We start from the raw sequence: 19,550 nt of genomic DNA, 5'->3' as shown, positions 1-19,550 counted from the left end.
TAGTATATTGTGAATGAAACAAAGCTAAAATATATATTGCAGTTCATCGTAAAAAGAAATAAATATGATTGAGCTACTAGCCTAATTAAATTAATTGAGCAGCCTACTAGCTTAAATTAATTCACTTTTTGATTCTTGAAATTGCCGTGAGATTTTGAGCTGCTAGAGTGCTTGACGTGCTAGGTTGTTTCCCTTTTCCAACTTTGTTCACAGAAAGCAGGGGAGGCCCCTCTTGTTCTTCTGCCGTTCACAGTAGGGTTAATACCCCACGTCATCCCCCTTTAGAAATAATTACTAAACCCTTGATAGAAATGTTCTCATGGGCTTGTTTAGTAATATTCTTGGACTTTTCTTTTGTTTATTGGACCACTCCTTAAATTATGGTCATAGCTTTAATTTATCACCAGTCCACTTAGTCCAGTCATCATATTTGGAATTATAAAGAGGTCATGGCCTACATAAAATATTACACCAACATTAACGAGCATTCAAACTCAATTAGTGTCCCATTAAAATGTTGAATGTGAATTACATTAGAAAACAGATTTCTTTATGTATATAATTATAATTGATTTTGTCAAAAAAAAATATATTTCACTTAGCTTGTTGACACTTAAAACCATTTAATGTCTAGAGGGAGGATAAAATAGAAAGCCTTATTTTAGTGAGAAATGTAAGAACCAATAAGAATAAAGCAAATGAAAAATAATTAAATTAAAAAGGGTAAGATTGTAAAATATAATCTCTTTAAATTCCTGTAATCATGCACAACTTGTTACAATTTTTTCCACGATCTTCATATGCTATTAATCAGGTATGGAAAATCAGTGTATTATCACTCTTCCACAATCTCTTACGCTAACAATCCGAGGCTGCAAATCACTGATTTTTTTAGTCTACACTACCATTATAAGAAAGGAGTTCAATTCATTCAACATTCAATGATTTTTTTAGTCTACACTACCATTATAAGAAAGGAGTTCAATTCATTCAACATTCAATGTTTTTCACAATTGAAATGGATAATCCGGTTGAACCAGGTATCAATCTTTTATTGTTCTATTGATTTGCTAGCATAAAGGTTATAGTGCACAACAAACACTAAAATCTTCATTTATTGATAACCAGTTTTTGATTTTGTTAGTTTTAGGGTTTATGAATTTTCTTACAAGAAACATAAGATTCATATTGTTGTCTACATAAAGGTTATGGTGTTGTTGTGCCTAAATAGTAATTGATTTCATTACTTTAGGGTTTCTGATTGGTTTTTCATGAAACATAGTCATAAACATGTTGTTGCCCGTGTTTCATCTACCTTATACTTGTGTTGTTTTGGGAGATTGTTATTCTTGAAGTAATCACTAAAATTCCCTGAAAATTTAGGTTAAGTTGTGTAGCGACCATGTGCTGTTTTGTAGCGGTAAACTATAAACGACCTAAAAACACACATGTGTGTTATTTGGCACCTCTTATGCGTCCTGTAATTGCAATTGGAATAACTAGTCTGAAAACATTTAGGTTTGTTTACAGATTACTACTAGCGTACCATATTAGGTGTGTTAGTGTTGTATTTTGTTTTGATATGCTACGTAATTATATTTTTACAGATCCATATGTTGAGCAAGACGCCAATGACAACCATGGTGTTGGTATCGTTCGAACATCACCTAGGTATGGTATGAAGTATTATACTCCCGATGTCCCGCTTTCTAAAAGGCCACAGATGGGAATGATTTTTCAAACCGTTGATCAAGCTCTTACATTCTATGTTAACTATGTCAAACTGGGTGGATTCATGGTTTGGAGGACTACACAATCAACCAAACGTGGTTTGATAACCTTAAAATATTTTGTTTGTTCAAAAGAAGGGTATAAAACTTTTACTAAAGTTGATAGTTTAAATGACTCGGAGGTTTCAGATCCTACCAAGCAACGTCGTAACAGACCCTCTATTCGAACCGGATTGCACATTTGAAGCTTTCCCTTACGGATAACAACACCTACAAGGTTTATGGCTTTCTGGAAGAACATAACCATCCATTAATCGATTCTTCAGATTATCAGTTTACGCGTGCTGCTAGAAAACTTACATACGTAAAACAAGAATTGATTATGAGCTTATCAAAAATGAATATAGGACCTGTAAAGGCCTTTAATTTCATGAGAACACATTACGGTAGTTTTGAAGAGGTTGGTGCCACTGCTAATGATTGTAAGAACTTCAAAAGGAATATTGGCCAATATATTGGTAAGTATAATGCCCAAATGGTTGTTTCGAGATTAATGGATAAAAAGAAGTATCTACCAGATTTTTCATGTGAATACACTACTGGTGATGAGGGTAAGCTTGCTGGTCTTTTTTGGGCGGACGAAGATATGAAACGTAATTACATTATGTTTGGGGATGTAGTGTCTTTTGACTCAACTTTTCGTTCAAACAAGTATGTTTTCCAACCTTTTTTTTCTGTTATCACTATTATTATTTTTTAGGTCTCTGCTGATATTCACTTACTCTTTCTACAGGTATGATATGGTCTTTGTTCCATTTACCGGCATTGACAACCACCATCGCAATATAACTTTTGGTGCGGCATTGTTAGCATCCGAGACTACAGACTCGTAAAAGTGGTTGTTACAAGTTTTTAAGAATTCGCTGGGCAGGGAGCCTTGTGTTGTTGTCACCGACCAAGACGCGGCTATGAAAAATGCCATCCAACAGGTCTTTACTAATTCGAGACACCGGTTGTGCATGTGGCACATTATGCGAAAACTTGCAGAAAAGGTTACTAATTTTATTAAGCACTTTGTACTATATATGTTTTACATAATCAACTAACTTTGTTTTTAATATCAGGTTGGGAAGACTTTGGCAAAAGATACAACCTTCAAAAGGAGGATTTGTGACATCGTATGGACGGATTTTATCGAACCTGCTCAGTTTGAAGTTGAATGGATGAAGATCAAGCTGGATTTTAATTTAGCGGGACACAATTGGTTGACTGATATGTTCTCTATGAGGAGTGATTGGATTCCCTTCTATTTACCGTCATGAACCTATGTCGGGCCTCATGCGAACAACTTCACGGTCCGAGAGTGAGAACCATTTTTTTGGTCAAGTGTCTAGCAGCAGCCTAACGCTGGTTGAGTTCCTAACTCATTTTGAAACTGCGATAGAATATCAAAGATACAAACACCAAAGAATGATCATGACACCCGAGACACGAATCCTGACTTTATCAGCAATCTTGAAATCGAGAGAGAAGCGAACAGGATATACACAAGAAATATTTTCAATGACGTACAAAAAGAAATTCATTGTTCTATTCATAGATGTGGGTCTATGGCCGTCTCTCAAGTTGGCGATTTTACTACGTTTTCCATAAAGGACAAAGATGTTACTGGAAATGTTTTGTTTGAGGTACACTTCATCTTAACATGTATATACATTTTTTAAACCATATTCATATCGAAGACATTAACTTATAACGCTATTTTCTTACTGTTTTGTAGGTATACTTTAGAGAGTCTGACATGGTTGTCACGTGTAGTAGCCATCGGTTTGAGCAATATGGTTTGTTATGCTGACATATATTTTATGTGCTTAACTTTTGCGAAGTTAAAGTCTTCCCAAAAAACAATGTTCTGAGGCGCTTGACAAGGGAAGCTGTGGCTAAATCATCCTTGCGGTTACCCAATAAGAACGAAAATCTAAAAAATGTTCAAAGTCCTCAGGGTGTTGTTCGTAACATTATGTTGGGTGTTGAATGTGTTTTTCAACGTTTGATAGGAAAAATGGATGAGCTAGCTCTGTTTGATAAATTTATACAAGGCTACCTGGTTCAGGCAGATGAGTCTGCATCAACACCCCAACCCGAAGCCAACAATGACCGGATTGCCAATTTATTGGGAATTAACCAGCCTTCTGAAGACATTGTTCGTATTCCGGTTGGTATTAGAACTAAATGTTGTGGATATAAGAAACGTTTCAAGTACATTCGTGAACAAATAACAACCAAACCACCACGGAAACCGAGGACATGCCAAATATGTGGGTCTAGAGAGCATGACATGCGTAAATGCGACAAGCTTCCAACATATTAATACATGTCCTTTATCATTTACTATTGTGCTTTATTTTACTTTCGTTGTGTCATACAACATTATTGGTTTATGGTTTTGTCTTGTGTGTTTTTCAATAATACTACTGCTTGGTGTTATCACGTTTTTTGCTTTTAACTACACTGCTTATTCATGTGTTGCTATAGGACTTGTTACACATCTCAACAGTTTACCCCATCGTCTCATTGTCTTATTATATACGACAATATATAATGTCATGATGGTCTTTTTCGTTAACTTCAATTAATGTTGGACCACTTGAATTTCTTCATATTTCTGTCCACAAATCTACCCACGGGTCAACGCTCAGTTGCAGTTCGATAAATCGCGATACTGAAATTGTGTTGCTGTATTTTCTGTAGCATAACTTATATGTGTCTCTATCGTGTCACCTGTTGCATTGGTTCTTCTCATTGATATAATCGCATCGTATATTTTAAACCTTCAAACTCTAATCTTATTGTTTTGTTTTATGAAACGCGCCGGCCGGCCGTCATGGTCTTGTTAATCTTTCATATGCACAACTTGCAAGACTTTTAAAGTGGTTAGCGCACTACTGTTGGCTCCATTGTTTGGGAAACACACAATAAATTGATCAAACATTAAACACCAGTTTCAAGTAAGTGTCGTTTGTCGTTGTGCCGATTCGGCCTCCTCTAAAAAATCAATTTTTGTGTTTTTAGCGACTATGCAACTTACAATCCATGAATAAATTACTACTCGCAACATATACATTGCCATTTTTTACCAGCACAATGATATTCGTCCCAAACATACAGTCGTCTTCCAACCACACACCCACTTTAAACAAACCCTTATAAACATTAAAAAAACATACCAAGTTACCAACTACTTAATCCATACAAAGCATACCAGATACATTAAACTGAGTTACGCAAACCAATACCAAAACAAAGCATTCAAACATAAATTATTAAAAGTCATATATAATCCATACCATCCGAATTTAGAAAACATCAACAAAACACAAATTCCCAAAAACACTTAGTAAAGGTCTTATGATAAAACAACCCATTGAATCAGAACGCACTTTCAACTTTGTGATATATCCTGTCAAATACACCTTCATCTAGCTTTCTTTCTCAACAGCGTCCAGCTTAGCATACTCACGAGCTTCCTTTCTCACTTCATCCCTCCAAATGTTAACATCAGCTAGCAACATCTTTGACAAATACTTAAATCTCAGATCGTTAAGCTGTCTTTTCTGCAGTTCCGACTCACGCGCCAAACCAGTATACCATGTTTTCAATTGCTTGCCCTTGTATGTTTCCACGTGTTTCATTGCAAACACACCACAATCGACATTATTATTCAGCGTCCTCCAGCCCATCTTCAACCGTGTTCGTTTACTACTTCGAAGTATTACCGCAATTGGATGTTGTATCTCCGCTAGGTAATCACACAAGGTGTGTTGCTGTTGACATTCACACAGATTCACCATGTATCAATTTATGAAAGACTTAGACGAATGCAATTGGAAGTAAAAAAAATTACCATGATTGGTGGTTGTTTCGAATCAAACTCTTCATCGCCACCAAGTTTGTCTAGCACCTCCACTTTGGCGCTTTTAATACTGAAACACATCACATAGAAATGTTTCGCATGCAGAATTGGAATAAACACCAACTCATATTCTTCTATGCTATCCCGCCCCGCTTCTTTCAAACAATTTTCCATATTGGTCCTGAACACATCAAGTCTATCCTTGTCTGAAACGTTCTCATTAAGCTCCTCCACAGTGTGGTACAAGGTAACATATTACGTACTTAATGATTCTATCAACAATAAAACTTCCAACAAAACACGTAAGTTTATTTTAACAACATACATCCTCAAACATAAAACCGGGTGTTAGAGCGATACCAGCATGTTTGGAGGACAAAAGAATCTTGGCGAGTCGTATCTATTCCGAAACTTATCCTCAGCGTTCAGTAGCGACACCCAAGCTTGTAACACACTGACATGAACGGATATCCCCGGATACAAGCTCTCAAACAAAACTCTTGGAACAACAACACCTTCTTTTGTTTGAAACACAAAATTCCTGCATAACATAAAGAAATGTGGTTATCCTGTTCCAGCACACAACCACCAACAAACAGAATTACAAATCTACCATTCATCCTTATTCGAAGCAAATATGGTGCACGCAACATTATCCTCCACCGTTGTCCGCTTAACAGCCAACATAACCTTCTTGTTCGCATAATGCGATCTCATATTGTCTGGCAGATTTGTTTCACGCGTTGGTCGGTTTTCATGTCCTTGAATAGGTACATCAAGTTGCACATTGTAGGGAATCGGACAAACTGGAGTCGTCGGTGTTGTTTTACCCTACACCATATGCTTATTTTAATCCGTTTACACACAAGGAAAATAAGCCATAACTGCATACACTAAAATTATACTAACCTGGTACTCAATAGGCGTGAGTTGTGACATCATAAGGTCAAAGGAGGGCCGGTCAACGGGTGGTGTAGTCTTGAATTTCTTACCACTTTTAAGTGCATTCATTTCTACTTCGTGAACGTGCTCAACCAATGAGCAACTAACTTGTGTGGTCTCAAACATTGTGTTTTTTTCAACCTCCCTCACCGGATCTTTTTCTTTAGGCAATGTCTCTTCAACCTTCACACCATCGCCGTCTGTGCTGCTCTCGTGTTTCTTTGCATACCTGGTCAACCTTGACTCCTATTTGAGTTTTGTTTGTCTAACACCTTCATCACCCTCATACTTACTTATCTCTTCTTTTATTATCTCCTCGACATAATCAACAAAATCTTCAAATTGAATAATCTTAGCTTCAATCAAACCTTCCCATTCCTAACAAAAACATTTAAGGTTTACAAATTAAACACTTAAACCATCACGTAACAACTATCAGCTTCAAAAAACTACAAATAAATTTACCTTGGCATTTTGTGGTTTAATCAGTCGGGACACACACGGAGGCGTGCTCTCACTGTACCCAAGCTCTATCAACCGCTCTATCACGTTCTCCGCTTCTTGTGTCGCTATGCCGTTACCTTCATCTGTGCTCATTGAAACCATTCCATCATTAGCGTCACAAGCTGTTATATCAATCCTGTCTTCTTCTTTATTAACCTCTGGCACTATAAACACACCGCCCTCAGCATCCTCCATTGCATCAACACCTGCTTCTCGATTATCATTACCTTCCACCTCCACATCTCCAACAGCATCAACTCTGACTCCATCTTTGTTACCCCTCGTGTTGTTACCTTTCATCGTCTTGCCTTTTGTTTTCTTCAGCCAACTTCTAAAACGTGTCCCGTCGTTTTCTACATCACTTTGCAGTTTTTGGAAGGCCGGAATGTCATAGTGTTGCAGAGCCGGTAAAATTGAATGTGTCTCCTTACCTTTATCATGCGCGTATAACAGCTGCCAATCCCAACAAACCATTAGAGACACATAATACTATCATAGAAACACAAAATATTGGATACCCTTACCGCTAGCAGTGTTAACGGGCCATGGTAATGCTCTCTCCCATTCCAGTCCCTTCTCGTTCTCTTCAAACATGTTATCAAATAGCTACACCAATCGAAACTCTTTATATCCACCTTCGTGTGCATCCATTTCACAAACCTCAAGTTCACCTTCGATTCTTTGGTACAGGATCCCATCACGATATTAAATGCTATCAAAAAGTTCAGTTGGAACAACCTACCTGTGTTGTTTGAAGTCCTCATCATTCGTTTGACCTCACCAATAGTTTTCAAACCCCTATTATTTCCAAACTGTGCCATCCATTCTCTAATAACAGGTTCCTTCAAATTCGTTTTATTTGTTTCCATTACAATATTCTTCCCCATGGGAATCCCGAGTACGTCTTTCACCATCTCCTTTGTTAGTTGTATTTTAGGTGTACCAATGTTAACACTATTGGTTACATGATCATAATTAGTCAACAACCAATACCCTAGCTTCGTTGGAACCTGTGATATTTTCAATAGCCTTACTGATCCAAATCCCATTTTCTCAACTTCTTTCCATTGCTCCTCCGTTAAACAATCCATTATGTATCCAATAGTGTATCCTCAGAGTCACTATCCCCTTGGTAACACGTAAACTCTAAGTCCCGTCTAATATGTGCACTTTGGCCTCTTTTTCTATTTTTGAGAATGCTTCTTTGGTATTTTACAATACATAACTTTCTCTTTCTTTTTCTTTTCGGACCAACTTTTGGAATACTGATAACTTTCATAACATACTTTTTTTTTCTTTTTCTTTTTTTTTCTCTTTTTTTTCTTTCTTTTTTTTCTTTTTTTTTATATCACCCTAAAGTATATAACTATTTCTAAGCTCGTAAAAAGAGTGGACATGTGGTGGTGTGCTGGTTTGAGTGCATCTATGTCTTACCATCTCAAATTTTTTAGATTATGGTAATCCTCCCTAAGCATCGAAATTCGGTTTCACTGTTTTTCAAATTATTAGATATATAAAATTTGCTAAAGAGGACTATCAAAACTAGTTGGGCCTACCGACACATCCCAAGCTTAGTGCGTTATTTTTTATTTAATCTCATATATAATAGTAGTTTTGAAAACCAATCTCAAATTTTTCTATCATTTTCCATTTTTGCAAAAATTTTCGTTAAAATTTCGGGAAATTTTTCAATTTTTTTATTAGTATCATCTTTTTTTAAACTTTTTTTTTATTATAATTAACTTTTCAAAGTTTTTGAATTTTTTTAATATAAAAACGCCAGTTTCCCATCCCCACACTTAAATGTCACATTGTCCTCAATGAGACAGGAAAAAGACAAAAATTAAAGCACATTCAAATTAAGTAAAGTGGAACAGACTCCTCTGGTAAATATGACGATATTGCTTGCAAGTCGTGTTTCGTGCCCTCCAATTCGAACGAAAGCCTCACACTCCAGTGCTCTCTACCAAGCTATCACTTACGAACGAACGCGACAATCAATCAACAAATGACCTCCCCACACTTGAATCAAACCATGTATCATCAAACTTTCACAAGCAATCCTGGGGCAACCTGAAAGCAAACCAAGAAACAGCTAGCACAAGAAAGCAAGAAAAACCCAAAACAAAAATAAAAGTAAAACAAAAACATTCTGCCGGGTTGCCTCCCGGGAAGCGCTAAGTTTACAGAAGAGTCTTCAGCCAGAATCGCTCCCGAAATCTCAATCAGGAGGTTTTTTTTATCCAACCCCGGTCTAACGCATTTAGTTCCACCCTTTCAACATATTTAAACAAATAGCACATAGTGAAACTTAAAAGCATTTTAAAACATTCAAACGGGTCGGACCACCAATACTTAAACTTACATGGACCAAACCTAATACGTGGCATATAATGAGGAAAATGGTTATATTTGCATTTTAGTGTTCTCCTATAACTCTTAATGTACCATTTTTGAACCATCAAAACTTGTCGATCCAAGCACTTTCGAGCCCTATTTTGCGGCTTGACGATTTCGGTTGCAATCCACTATCTAGCTAATCCACAGACATGCTAACCTTCATATGATGTGGCAACTCAACTACCACCATATTATGATCCTCCTCCATTGCCACTTCCACTTCTTTTTCGTTTGGTACACACTTGATCTCCATTGTTGGCTTCCCCATGATCAGTGTTTCTAAATAGATAAGATCGCCAACAGGGTCAAATTCTTCATGTTATTCAAAAACTGGTAAACCCACTAACTCATCACCAAACTCATCCTCCCAAGATGGTGCATGCTCCTCTTCTTAGTCATCTTCCATCTGGTCAAGTGGCTCCTCAACGGCATCTTCGCTCGGATCCGTGTAATTAGGTAGCTCCAACTCCATCTCTTCTATCACGCCCTCATCATCATTATTCCAGAATTCATCATCTGTTTCATAGACGGCTTCCTGCTCCTTGTAAGAAAAACTCTCATTTTGAAGAAAATCACTTATCTCGTCTAACCTAGCTTCGAGTTCCTCTATCTTACGGAGTCTTTCTCTATCGATCAACTTATCAAGCCTGATTTCCAATTCCTTAATCTTTTGGAATCTTTCACGTTCCTCTTGTTCGGCTCTTTCCAACACCATCTCTTTCCAACATCTTCGATATAAAATACTCCTAAACTGACTCGATCTATTAAACATATTAACTAGACTCGATAAAAATAAAACACAAACTAAATTATCCTAAACACGACTATACACGCATTATCTAAGACACATACTCCCAAGACACACCACAACTCAAGACACAAAGACCAACTAATCAATTAAGTTCAACCAACGCTAGTTTCGCTATCGCCTAAGTATCCCCGGCAGCGACGTCAAAAACTTGATGTGCAAAACGGTCTATTAAAAACTTAACCTAACCTAGACACTCTAGTTATAAATTTATAAATCTAGACTATCCTAATGCTAGACCACTAGACAGGCAAGTGTACCTATCAACTGTAGTAAAGCCTAACGAAGTCCGAATGTCGAACCCACAGGACACTAGCGACACCTAAACTAGACTCTGACTAGTAACTTAAATAAATTGATTTTATTGATTTTTGTCTTTTTAATTATTAAATATAAAATAAATAATACTTACTCTAAACTAGACACGGACAAATCGGTTTAGAACTCAAATATGGGAAACAACTACCTAGGCAAGGAATCCTACTAGTCAACTCGTAAACTCTCGGAATTAGAATTATGATTGGTACCGTATTCTAAAAATATGAAACTTAAGGAATAACTAAAATATGCTAGATCACCTCCCGGTCTCACCAACAATACATAAGAACCCTAAATATCATGTAAGCTCAACGGTTTAATGGTTCGGATCACCTCCCGGTCTCACCTTACCTAAATATACTAAAGTACCCAAAGATTAAATAACCTCCCGGTCTCTCTAATCACAAAACACCCTAAGGCGAAAGGGGTATTCTTATTAAATTCGGTTATAATTCGGATCTGTAAGAATATCAAGGAATCTAGGGTAACTCACTCCCGTGCAATCACTACCCAAACCCGCAAATGACCAAAACAGACGACACTTAATTACCTCCTTGTCTCTCAGGTGACAGAATATAAGGCATCTCTAAACTCTCAATTACCGCTCCTATGGAATACGTTAACTATAAACCATAAACTAGTTACAAACACACAGTAAGCAACCTAATATGCATCCAAACATGAAAGACATTCACAAAGACACATATGGAACAATAAATTGATAATAAATTAATACCAAATACGCATATGCATCACAACCAAATAATATAAAAACTTTATCAAAACAGCAACCAATTAATAATAATCCAAAACCAAAAATAATACGAGTCTTAAAAGTATTCATCCAAACCCAGGCAGTCTAATAGTTTAGCCAATCATAATTACGAATGAAACAAAGCTAAAATATATATTGCAGTTCATCGTAAAAAGAAATAAATATGATTGAGCTACTAGCCTAATTAAATTAATTGAGCAGCCTACTAGCTTAAATTAATTCACTTTTTGATTCTTGAAATTGTCGTGAGATTTTGAGCTGCTAGAATGCTTGACGTGCTAGGTTGTTTCCCTTTTCCAACTTTGTTCACAAAAAGCAGGGGAGGCCCCTCTTGTTCTTCTGTCGTCCACAGTAGGGTTAATACCCCACGTCATCCCCCTTTAGAAATAATTACTAAACCCTTGATACAAATGTTCTCATGGGCTTGTTTAGTAATATTCGTGGACTTTTCTTTTGTTTATTGGACCACTCCTTAAATTATAGTCATAGCTTTAATTTATCACCAGTCCACTAAGTCCATTCATCATATTTGGAATTATAAAGAGCTCGTGGCCTACATAAAATATTACACCAACATTAATGAGCATTCAAACTCAATTATTGTCCCATTAAAATGTTGAATGTGAATTACATTAGAAAACTGATTTCTTTATGTATATAATTAAGATTGATTTTTTCAAAAGAAAAATATTTCATTTAGCTTGTTGACACTTAAAACCATTTAATGTCTAAATATAAACCAATTACAAGTAATATTTTAATAACAACTGACCCAAAACAACTCAAAAGTGTATGGAATATTTATATAACTTATGTATAATTTAGACCATATCAGTAATCATACCTTGCTTATCTAAAATAAGCATTTGAACACCATTCCTACTCTTCACTCTTAATAAAACTACATATAAATACCAGGCCTGTCAAGTATATGTCAATTGTTGCTGAAGACTAGCATTGACCATTGCAAAACAAACTGTAATGAGAAACTGTTTTCTCTTGAACTTAAAGGGATGTTTCTACTCTGAAGGGGTTAGACACTACGAGTCATTAGATATTATATCATTTTGAAAATTAACTTCTAATATGTGGCATAACATAATCAGTTTAAATTTTAACATATAAAACATTTTTTTAAAGAATCAAAATGGGTCAATATACCAACACGAACACAACCCATTTAACTAAGCATATTCACATATTAGACTTGAAACCAACCCAAACCCATTTATAGTAATCCCAAACCCTTCAGCATCATTGTTTGAACCCTAGCCATAATCAATCTTTATCCATGGTTTAAAAAGATTGTTTATCCACACAATAGGAAACTATTAAGATAATCCAAAGAACAGGAAAGTAATTACCTTTTTAAATGGTAAAAAAGAATTAATCCTTCAGTTAATGAAAAGAAGTGTTTAAATAGTGACATGTCAATAGTTTGTCTTTTTATTTAATCTAAAGATAGGCGACATAGCTTTCATATAAAATAAAGGTTTCTCAACAAAAATAAGTTTCAATACAACACACATTTAAAAAAATGCAAACTACACCAAATAATATCTTGTTTCTTTTTAAACAATTCAATGTGTAAAAATCTAAATTTTGGTTCGACATGCTAGAGCTTTTTACAAACCAAGCTCAAAACTTAACATTTCAGCTCATTTTTAACTGACCCATTATGTAAGTATTTATGTTACTTGGCACTTGATCAACAAATAGATATAACAATGTACAGAAAGTGACAAGTATTTCCATTAAAAAATATATTTTAATATATTGTGACTTGTGACAGCAAGACAATTATAAAATAATCTAAAACTTCCGGAATGTAAATCTCGGAACCGAACCAGGATAAAAAACTTATAGATTATACGACCCGTCTCAAAACCGTATTTATGTGAGCCGAGATGTCCGTTTCGAAGAAAGTCAAAAGTTTGACTGGTCTTGACATACCGAATCGTTTCAAGTCGGAACCGGATCCGAATTGGTTGAATTTATAATTGAGTCGGTCAAAGAAGAAGTTCAACAAGAAATTCCAGTTGAAAACGAAGACCCAACAGACCTTAACGTGCCTGAGTTTGAAGATCAAACGGAAGAAAATCCCGAACCTGAGCTGCGAAGAGCCGATTGTCAATCGGTCCCTCCGAAAAGATTTGAAGATTATGTAATGTTGAGTGAAGGAGAATGTCTACTCCTAGATGAAGAATCGTCTACCTTTGAAGAAGAAATGGGACCTGAATTAGTCTCAATCAAACAAAATAATACATGGGACTTATTTAACCTACCAGCGGGTCACAAGGCGATTTGTTTGAATTGGGTGTTTAAAACCAAACGTGATGCAAATGGGTCAATAACAAAGTACAAAGCAAGATTAGTTGCAAATGGGTACGTGCAAATGCACAGGGTAGACTTTGATGAGGTTTTTGCCCTGACGGCGAGAATGGAAACCATACGTTTGATTTTAGCACTTGCAGCAAATTATGGTTGGTTTGTTTACCACTTGGACGTTAAATTGGCATGGCGAACTGAAGGAAGAAGTATACGTGAAGCAGCTTGATGGTTTTGAAGTTCCCGGGAAACATGATATGGTTTATAAGTTACGAAAGGCTTTATACGCTCTTCGCCAAGCCCCACGACCTTGGAACGAAAAACTCGATAAAACGTTGAAGGGTTTGGATTTTATTCGATGGCCAAGAGAACCTGCGATGTACAAGTGGAATATAAGAACCGACATTCTCATTGTTGGTGTATGTGTCGATGATCTTATTGTGACCGGGTGCGAACCAAGTTGTGCAAGCAAGGGAACCAAGTTCAACTTCGTTGCAGCGTTCGAAGTTAATAAAACAAACTACAACACGTGGGTTGTAATTATGGAATCGATCCTTGATGCTCAAGGATTATGGGAGTTGGTGTCCGGAGAAGCCCTAGACAAGAGAAAAAACAAGGTGGCTAGGGCTATTATTTTTCAAGCCTTATGGGAAAACGTGTTGATGCAAACTGTAAGAACCCGTGATGCTCTTGACATTTGGGAATCACTACGGGTTAGATTTCTAGTTGTTGATCGAGTGCAACAAGCTTACTTACGATCGTTAAAGCGAGATTTTAATCAATTGAAGATGGGAGAAAAAAAGAATTTGTTGAAGAATTTGCTGGGAAGGTAACGGAAGACGCCTCACAATTTGATAGTTTGGTAGTCTGATCGATGGAAGAACATGAACTCGTTAAAAAACTGCTCGATAGCGTTCCGGACCGTTTTATTGCTATTGCAGCAGCAATCGAACAGTGGGCCGATTTTAACACTATGATTTTTGAAGATTGTATAGCAAGGTTAAAAGCTTTTAAATAGAGAATCAAAGTCAAGGAAACATCGGCTGAGATGAGAAAATTATTGTATGCCAAAAACGATAATAAAGGAAGAAAGGACACTGATCATGACCGAAAATAATATGCTTGGGGTCGTGGCTCCTCGGGTTATGACCAATGGGGCTGTGGAAGAGGCCGTGGTCGAGGTTCGAGTAGAGGGCGGGATTGGTTTACTCAAAACTATGATAACCGAAGAGACTATAACCAACCGAATACGAACAACCAAGGTAATAATCATAATAATCAAAATAATCAGAATTAGGGTAAAGATAAATGCGTTGTTCGGTGTTATAATTGTAATGCTTTGGGCTACTTTCCGTGGGAATGTTCGAGACCACCGACTCAAGAAGCGAATCTGAACCAAGCCGAGCCTAAGCCGCCAACTCTTATGATGGCCTGAGTTGAAGTTGAAAAGTTGAACAAGTTTAAGTTTTGAGAAGTTCAATAAAAACAAAAGGAGTTCCTTTGTTTACTTTCTTGTTTCCGTCGACCAAAAGAGAAGTTGAAGTTTATAGTTTTGAAGTCAAAACCCATATTCTTTTCTTTCCGAATAGTTAGTTATATTAAATCATCATAGTTTTTGTTTTTCCATATCTATTTCAAGTTTCCTCATACCAAATAATAAATTCTACACAGGCAACGTAAACAATTTCGTTTCCGTATTTAGTTTCTTTATCACAACTCAAAGTTTTAAGGTTCTATCCAATTTGTTTATCCAACAAAATACACACAACAAAACTAATGGGTAGGAATACACACTTCCCATTTATGTGTCTTGGACAATCTTCTAGCAAGAGCATGTATGCAATACATGACATTAGCTAGCTCGTGGCCTTGTAACTGAGATAGCTGCAACAAGGAGATCAATATTGATTAAAGTTCAGTTTTCTACAACAAATACGCCATACTTGAAGAACATAAAGCATCAAAGACACATAATAAAAGAATACAAAAATACAGTACTCACCACGTATATGCTTCTCTTTTGCAGGGCGCTCAACATGATTTGTAGCCTTGACAATACTAATATCCAGTTCCTATGAAATACAAAGCCAAATTAACTATGAACATATTACTATTAAATATTTTAACACAAATTTTGTAAAACGTATGGAGATTTAGTTTAGTGACATCTAATTTGTGTGCCCAAGTAAAAGTTTTGGTATTAAGATTTTCGGTCATTAACTAAAAACCGAACCAATCCAATGTTCATAAACAAAATTGATCGGTTTCGAATATCCTTTAACCTAACCAAACCGAACAGTGCACACCCATAAGCTCTACAAATTACATCAAGATTGCTACTCCCAAATATATTCCCCATGTAATGTAATTTATAGTAAAAACTTTTATAATTAAATCCAAATTCGTTTAATTTCTCAATTTCTCTACAATATGAAATCATGTCATTTTGTGAAAGGAAAGAATTGTCAAAAGACAAGAAAGAAGTATGTGTTTTATTCTCACTTTAAAGAATACTACTTTACATATAATGTTTCACATCTACAAATTAATCCACAAGTGTAACATTCACATACAAGCACTCGTCTTACCAACACCATGACGTGGAAAACAAAATTAAAAGCTTCAAAACATTAAAAACATGTTGAAACTCAAGTGTTTACCAGAATGAAGAAGCAACCGAGGTATCACATAAACTGATAAAAGTATAGCATAAGAAACATACCCTTCAGCAATGAAGATCAATGTCCAAGAACAACCTGAAATATCATCAAGCCATTAACAATAGTTTCTAATAAGGAGTAAATAGTTTGCAAAGCTTTTCAGTAGACAGAAATTAAATTAAATTAAATTTATTTCGGAATTAAATTAGAAGAAAAAATTCTCAATCAGTTCATATCAGTGAACTTAGACACAAAATATCAAAAATCTTAAACACGAATAAAATGTGTATTGCTTACCCCACTCTTTTTCGTTGATTGTTGGAGCGTTTTGCATAGAAGGATCCATGGGTCACAATTTTGACTTCACGAATGAATATAAGTTAACTAAAAACCTTGTCAAAGACTTCTTCTTGTTCTTCATTTTCCGCTCTGAGCAACTCTCATTCTTCCGCCTTTGCCCTTTCTGCTTGTTATTTTTTTCTACTTGAACTTATGGTGATTACCCGTGTTTATTTCAACCAAATTGCTTCTCACCTGATTTTGGTCCAAAAGTGGCCCAGATACCTAACAGCCTGACTTGATAAAAGTTATAACTAACCTGTATACATTGGTTTAAAGCATCCAACATGCTTGCACATATTTCTGTATCAAGTTCCCGCAACAATTAAAAAAACAAAATAATTACTAAACAATTCATATTTGAAAACATTTGCAATCAAACAAAAAGTCTAGAACAATAACGGTCAGTATCAAATTAACAACATTAATGACCCTTTGTGCACATGAATTGTTAATTTAGTTTGATCCGGTTAAAATCCATATGCCAGTTAAAGTAAAGCAATATACACTTTCACTAACTAAAAAATGAATTGGAGTTCAAACAACAAACACAGACCTTTTAGTTAAATCCTATCATTTACAAAAAAATAGAAAAAAAAAATCAAATTACCTTACACAGCCACCTTCGGGATCAACTTTTCCGGTATCTTAAATCTGCAATCACCAAATCAATCAACTACATACAAATGCTACGTATAGAATTAGGGCAAATATGTTAGATCTTAAGTAGGGTTTATAGAGAAGTGAATTGAATTTGGAAAATGCTTATTGGCTTTCTTAAAAAGCTCATTTAAAACGTTACGAGGCTTTTGGAAAACTGCTTTTTAACTCAATCAAAAAGTAAAATAAAAAGATTTTTATGATTGCCAAACATATTTTAACTTATTGGCTTTTTGAAAATACCAATAAGCCAATAAACATTTTTCAAACTCAATACCAAACATGCTCTAGATATTATTAGGTTTCTAAAGTGCGTCGGTCGATTGATTTTTGAGAAAAGGTAACGAGTCCGTTGAATAGAATTAAATTACCAACAAATTTTCGGCTTATAATAAAAGATATAAACGGCCAGCAAATATAATAATTTTGTTTTGAATTATTTAATTGCCAATAAATTCTAAGAATCATTAGTATGTAACATATGGAAAGTATGGTAATGGATCAATAAGACAGTGCCATGTGTTCAAAAAGATGTTGATTTAATAGTATAGGTAGATATGAAGAATTTCATTTAAGTGAGCTAATAACGAAAATGAGTAGAAACGGGATTTTATAATTAGAAATGGCATTTTGGTAATGTATTCATTATTCAAATTTCATTGGAAAGTTAACATTCCAACATATATGCGATGGAATCTTAAAATCCTTAATTGATGGAATTCATTGGTATATTTCCAAATCCTTCCGATGATCAACCAAACACATTTTTAGACTGAACGTTTTCTAATTTTTGAGAATTCTACGAACCAAACAGGACCGTAGTTTAAAATATTTCTTTATTTGAATATAAAGTACAAGCTACATTTATGTTAATATATTTAATATATATATATATATATATGTTTGTGTGTGTGTGTAAACAAAGACACGGAGGTTTACACGTAATTAAGAGCTCGTCCTTTGCGAAAATGGTATTTGGACCTTAAGCGAGGGGTCAAAAGTTTTGAACTTTATCATCAGTCTTTTCGAAATGTTCATTTTTCTTTTAGTGTGAAGCGAGGCATGATAAATTTAAGAGTTAATTGTCATTTTAGTACATTTGGTTTGGCTAATTACGCAACTTTAGTACCTAGTCTTTATTTTGTGCAAATGGCTACATCAATTTAAAATAACTTGCATATTTAGTACTTTTTCTGACTCCGTCTATTTTTTTCCTTTAAGTCAGGGATAATTTGATAATTTCGTTATTTTCTTTGTTTTTTTCTTTTCATTTAAACGCTTATATCTTGTAAACCCTAAATCCACAAATCATAACATCAAAATCAAAATCTAAATCCCCAAATCCTTTCTCAATATCATCATAGGGTTTGAATTTTTACGATATTTGGGGATTTAGGATTTGGATTTTGATGCTATGATTTTGGGAATTTAGGGTTTAAAAGATATAAGCGTTTAAATGAAAAGAAAAAAAAAACAAAGAAAATAACGAAGTTACCAAATTATCCCTGACTTAACGTAAAAATAGACAAGGTTAGAAAAAAAGTACTAAAAATACAAGTGTTTTGAAACTGAGGTAGCCATTTGCATAAAATAAAGCATATGTAATAAAGTTGCGTAGTTGGCTAAACCGAAGATACTAAAATAACACTTAACTCTAAATTTAAAGCTCTTAAAATGAACAAAATAGGGTAAGGTAATACCGTCAAACGAGAAGAAAACAGTGGAAAGAGGATATTAAAGTTTGTTACATATTTAATGTTCTGTGATTGATCCTGCCTTATGTTTTAGAATCCGTAAATTATAGAATTAGATAATTACACTAAATATCAAAATCTTTTAGTTTTTTACTCAGTTAAACAATATTTTTAATACATTTATCATTATTTTTTTTTCTCTTCTTCATTTATAACATTTTAATATATATTAAAAAATTATACGAAGTGAATAGTAGATATCTAAATTAAACCTTTTCAGTTTTCACCTAACATTTTATCTAGAGAAAATTATCTAAATAGCCCTTTTGAAGAGAGAGAAAAGGAATAGTAGCCCGTGAGATTTTATTTTTCAAAAATGGTCCACCAAATCCAACTTTCACGTGATATTTTGATATTCCCTGTGAGTTTTCGTGTACCAATCAAGATCTGTCATGTGTTTTCCATTCCCACCTACCACG

General features: G+C 35.0%; 1 protein-coding gene and 1 pseudogene across 3 annotated transcripts; one reads left to right on the top strand and one right to left on the bottom strand.

Annotated features, from left to right (window-relative positions):
- Window positions 1–669: 669 nt before the first annotated feature.
- LOC143569122 (protein FAR1-RELATED SEQUENCE 5-like) lies at window positions 670–4,427 on the top strand (annotated as a pseudogene). The gene is made up of 5 exons (XR_013141683.1): window positions 670–894; window positions 955–2,441; window positions 2,524–2,782; window positions 2,855–3,418; window positions 3,511–4,427. The product of XR_013141683.1 is annotated as a protein FAR1-RELATED SEQUENCE 5-like (transcript).
- An 806-nt stretch (window positions 4,428–5,233) lies between these two features.
- LOC143569121 (uncharacterized) lies at window positions 5,234–7,353 on the bottom strand. Of its 2 annotated transcripts, XR_013141682.1 has the most exons (4): window positions 6,553–7,353; window positions 6,257–6,474; window positions 5,635–6,184; window positions 5,234–5,554 (listed from the first exon to the last, which is right to left on the bottom strand). XR_013141682.1 is itself a non-coding variant. In XM_077055106.1 (3 exons), exons 1-3 carry the CDS (start codon window positions 6,709–6,711, stop codon window positions 5,992–5,994), a joined length of 570 nt encoding a protein of 189 aa, XP_076911221.1. In that variant the 5' UTR covers window positions 6,712–7,353; the 3' UTR covers window positions 5,234–5,991. The 2 variants fall into 2 exon arrangements, 1 of the variants encoding a protein (XP_076911221.1); XM_077055106.1 differs by having other exon boundaries at window positions 5,234–6,184.
- Between the last annotated feature and the right edge of the window lie 12,197 nt (window positions 7,354–19,550).

Source organism: Bidens hawaiensis, unplaced genomic scaffold (assembly GCF_021521415.1).
Source record: "Bidens hawaiensis isolate Kalapana, Puna unplaced genomic scaffold, B.hawaiensis_p1.1 tig00024338_1, whole genome shotgun sequence".
Taxonomy (NCBI): domain Eukaryota; kingdom Viridiplantae; phylum Streptophyta; class Magnoliopsida; order Asterales; family Asteraceae; genus Bidens; species Bidens hawaiensis.
This window is presented reverse-complemented; position numbering and strand designations above follow the sequence as displayed.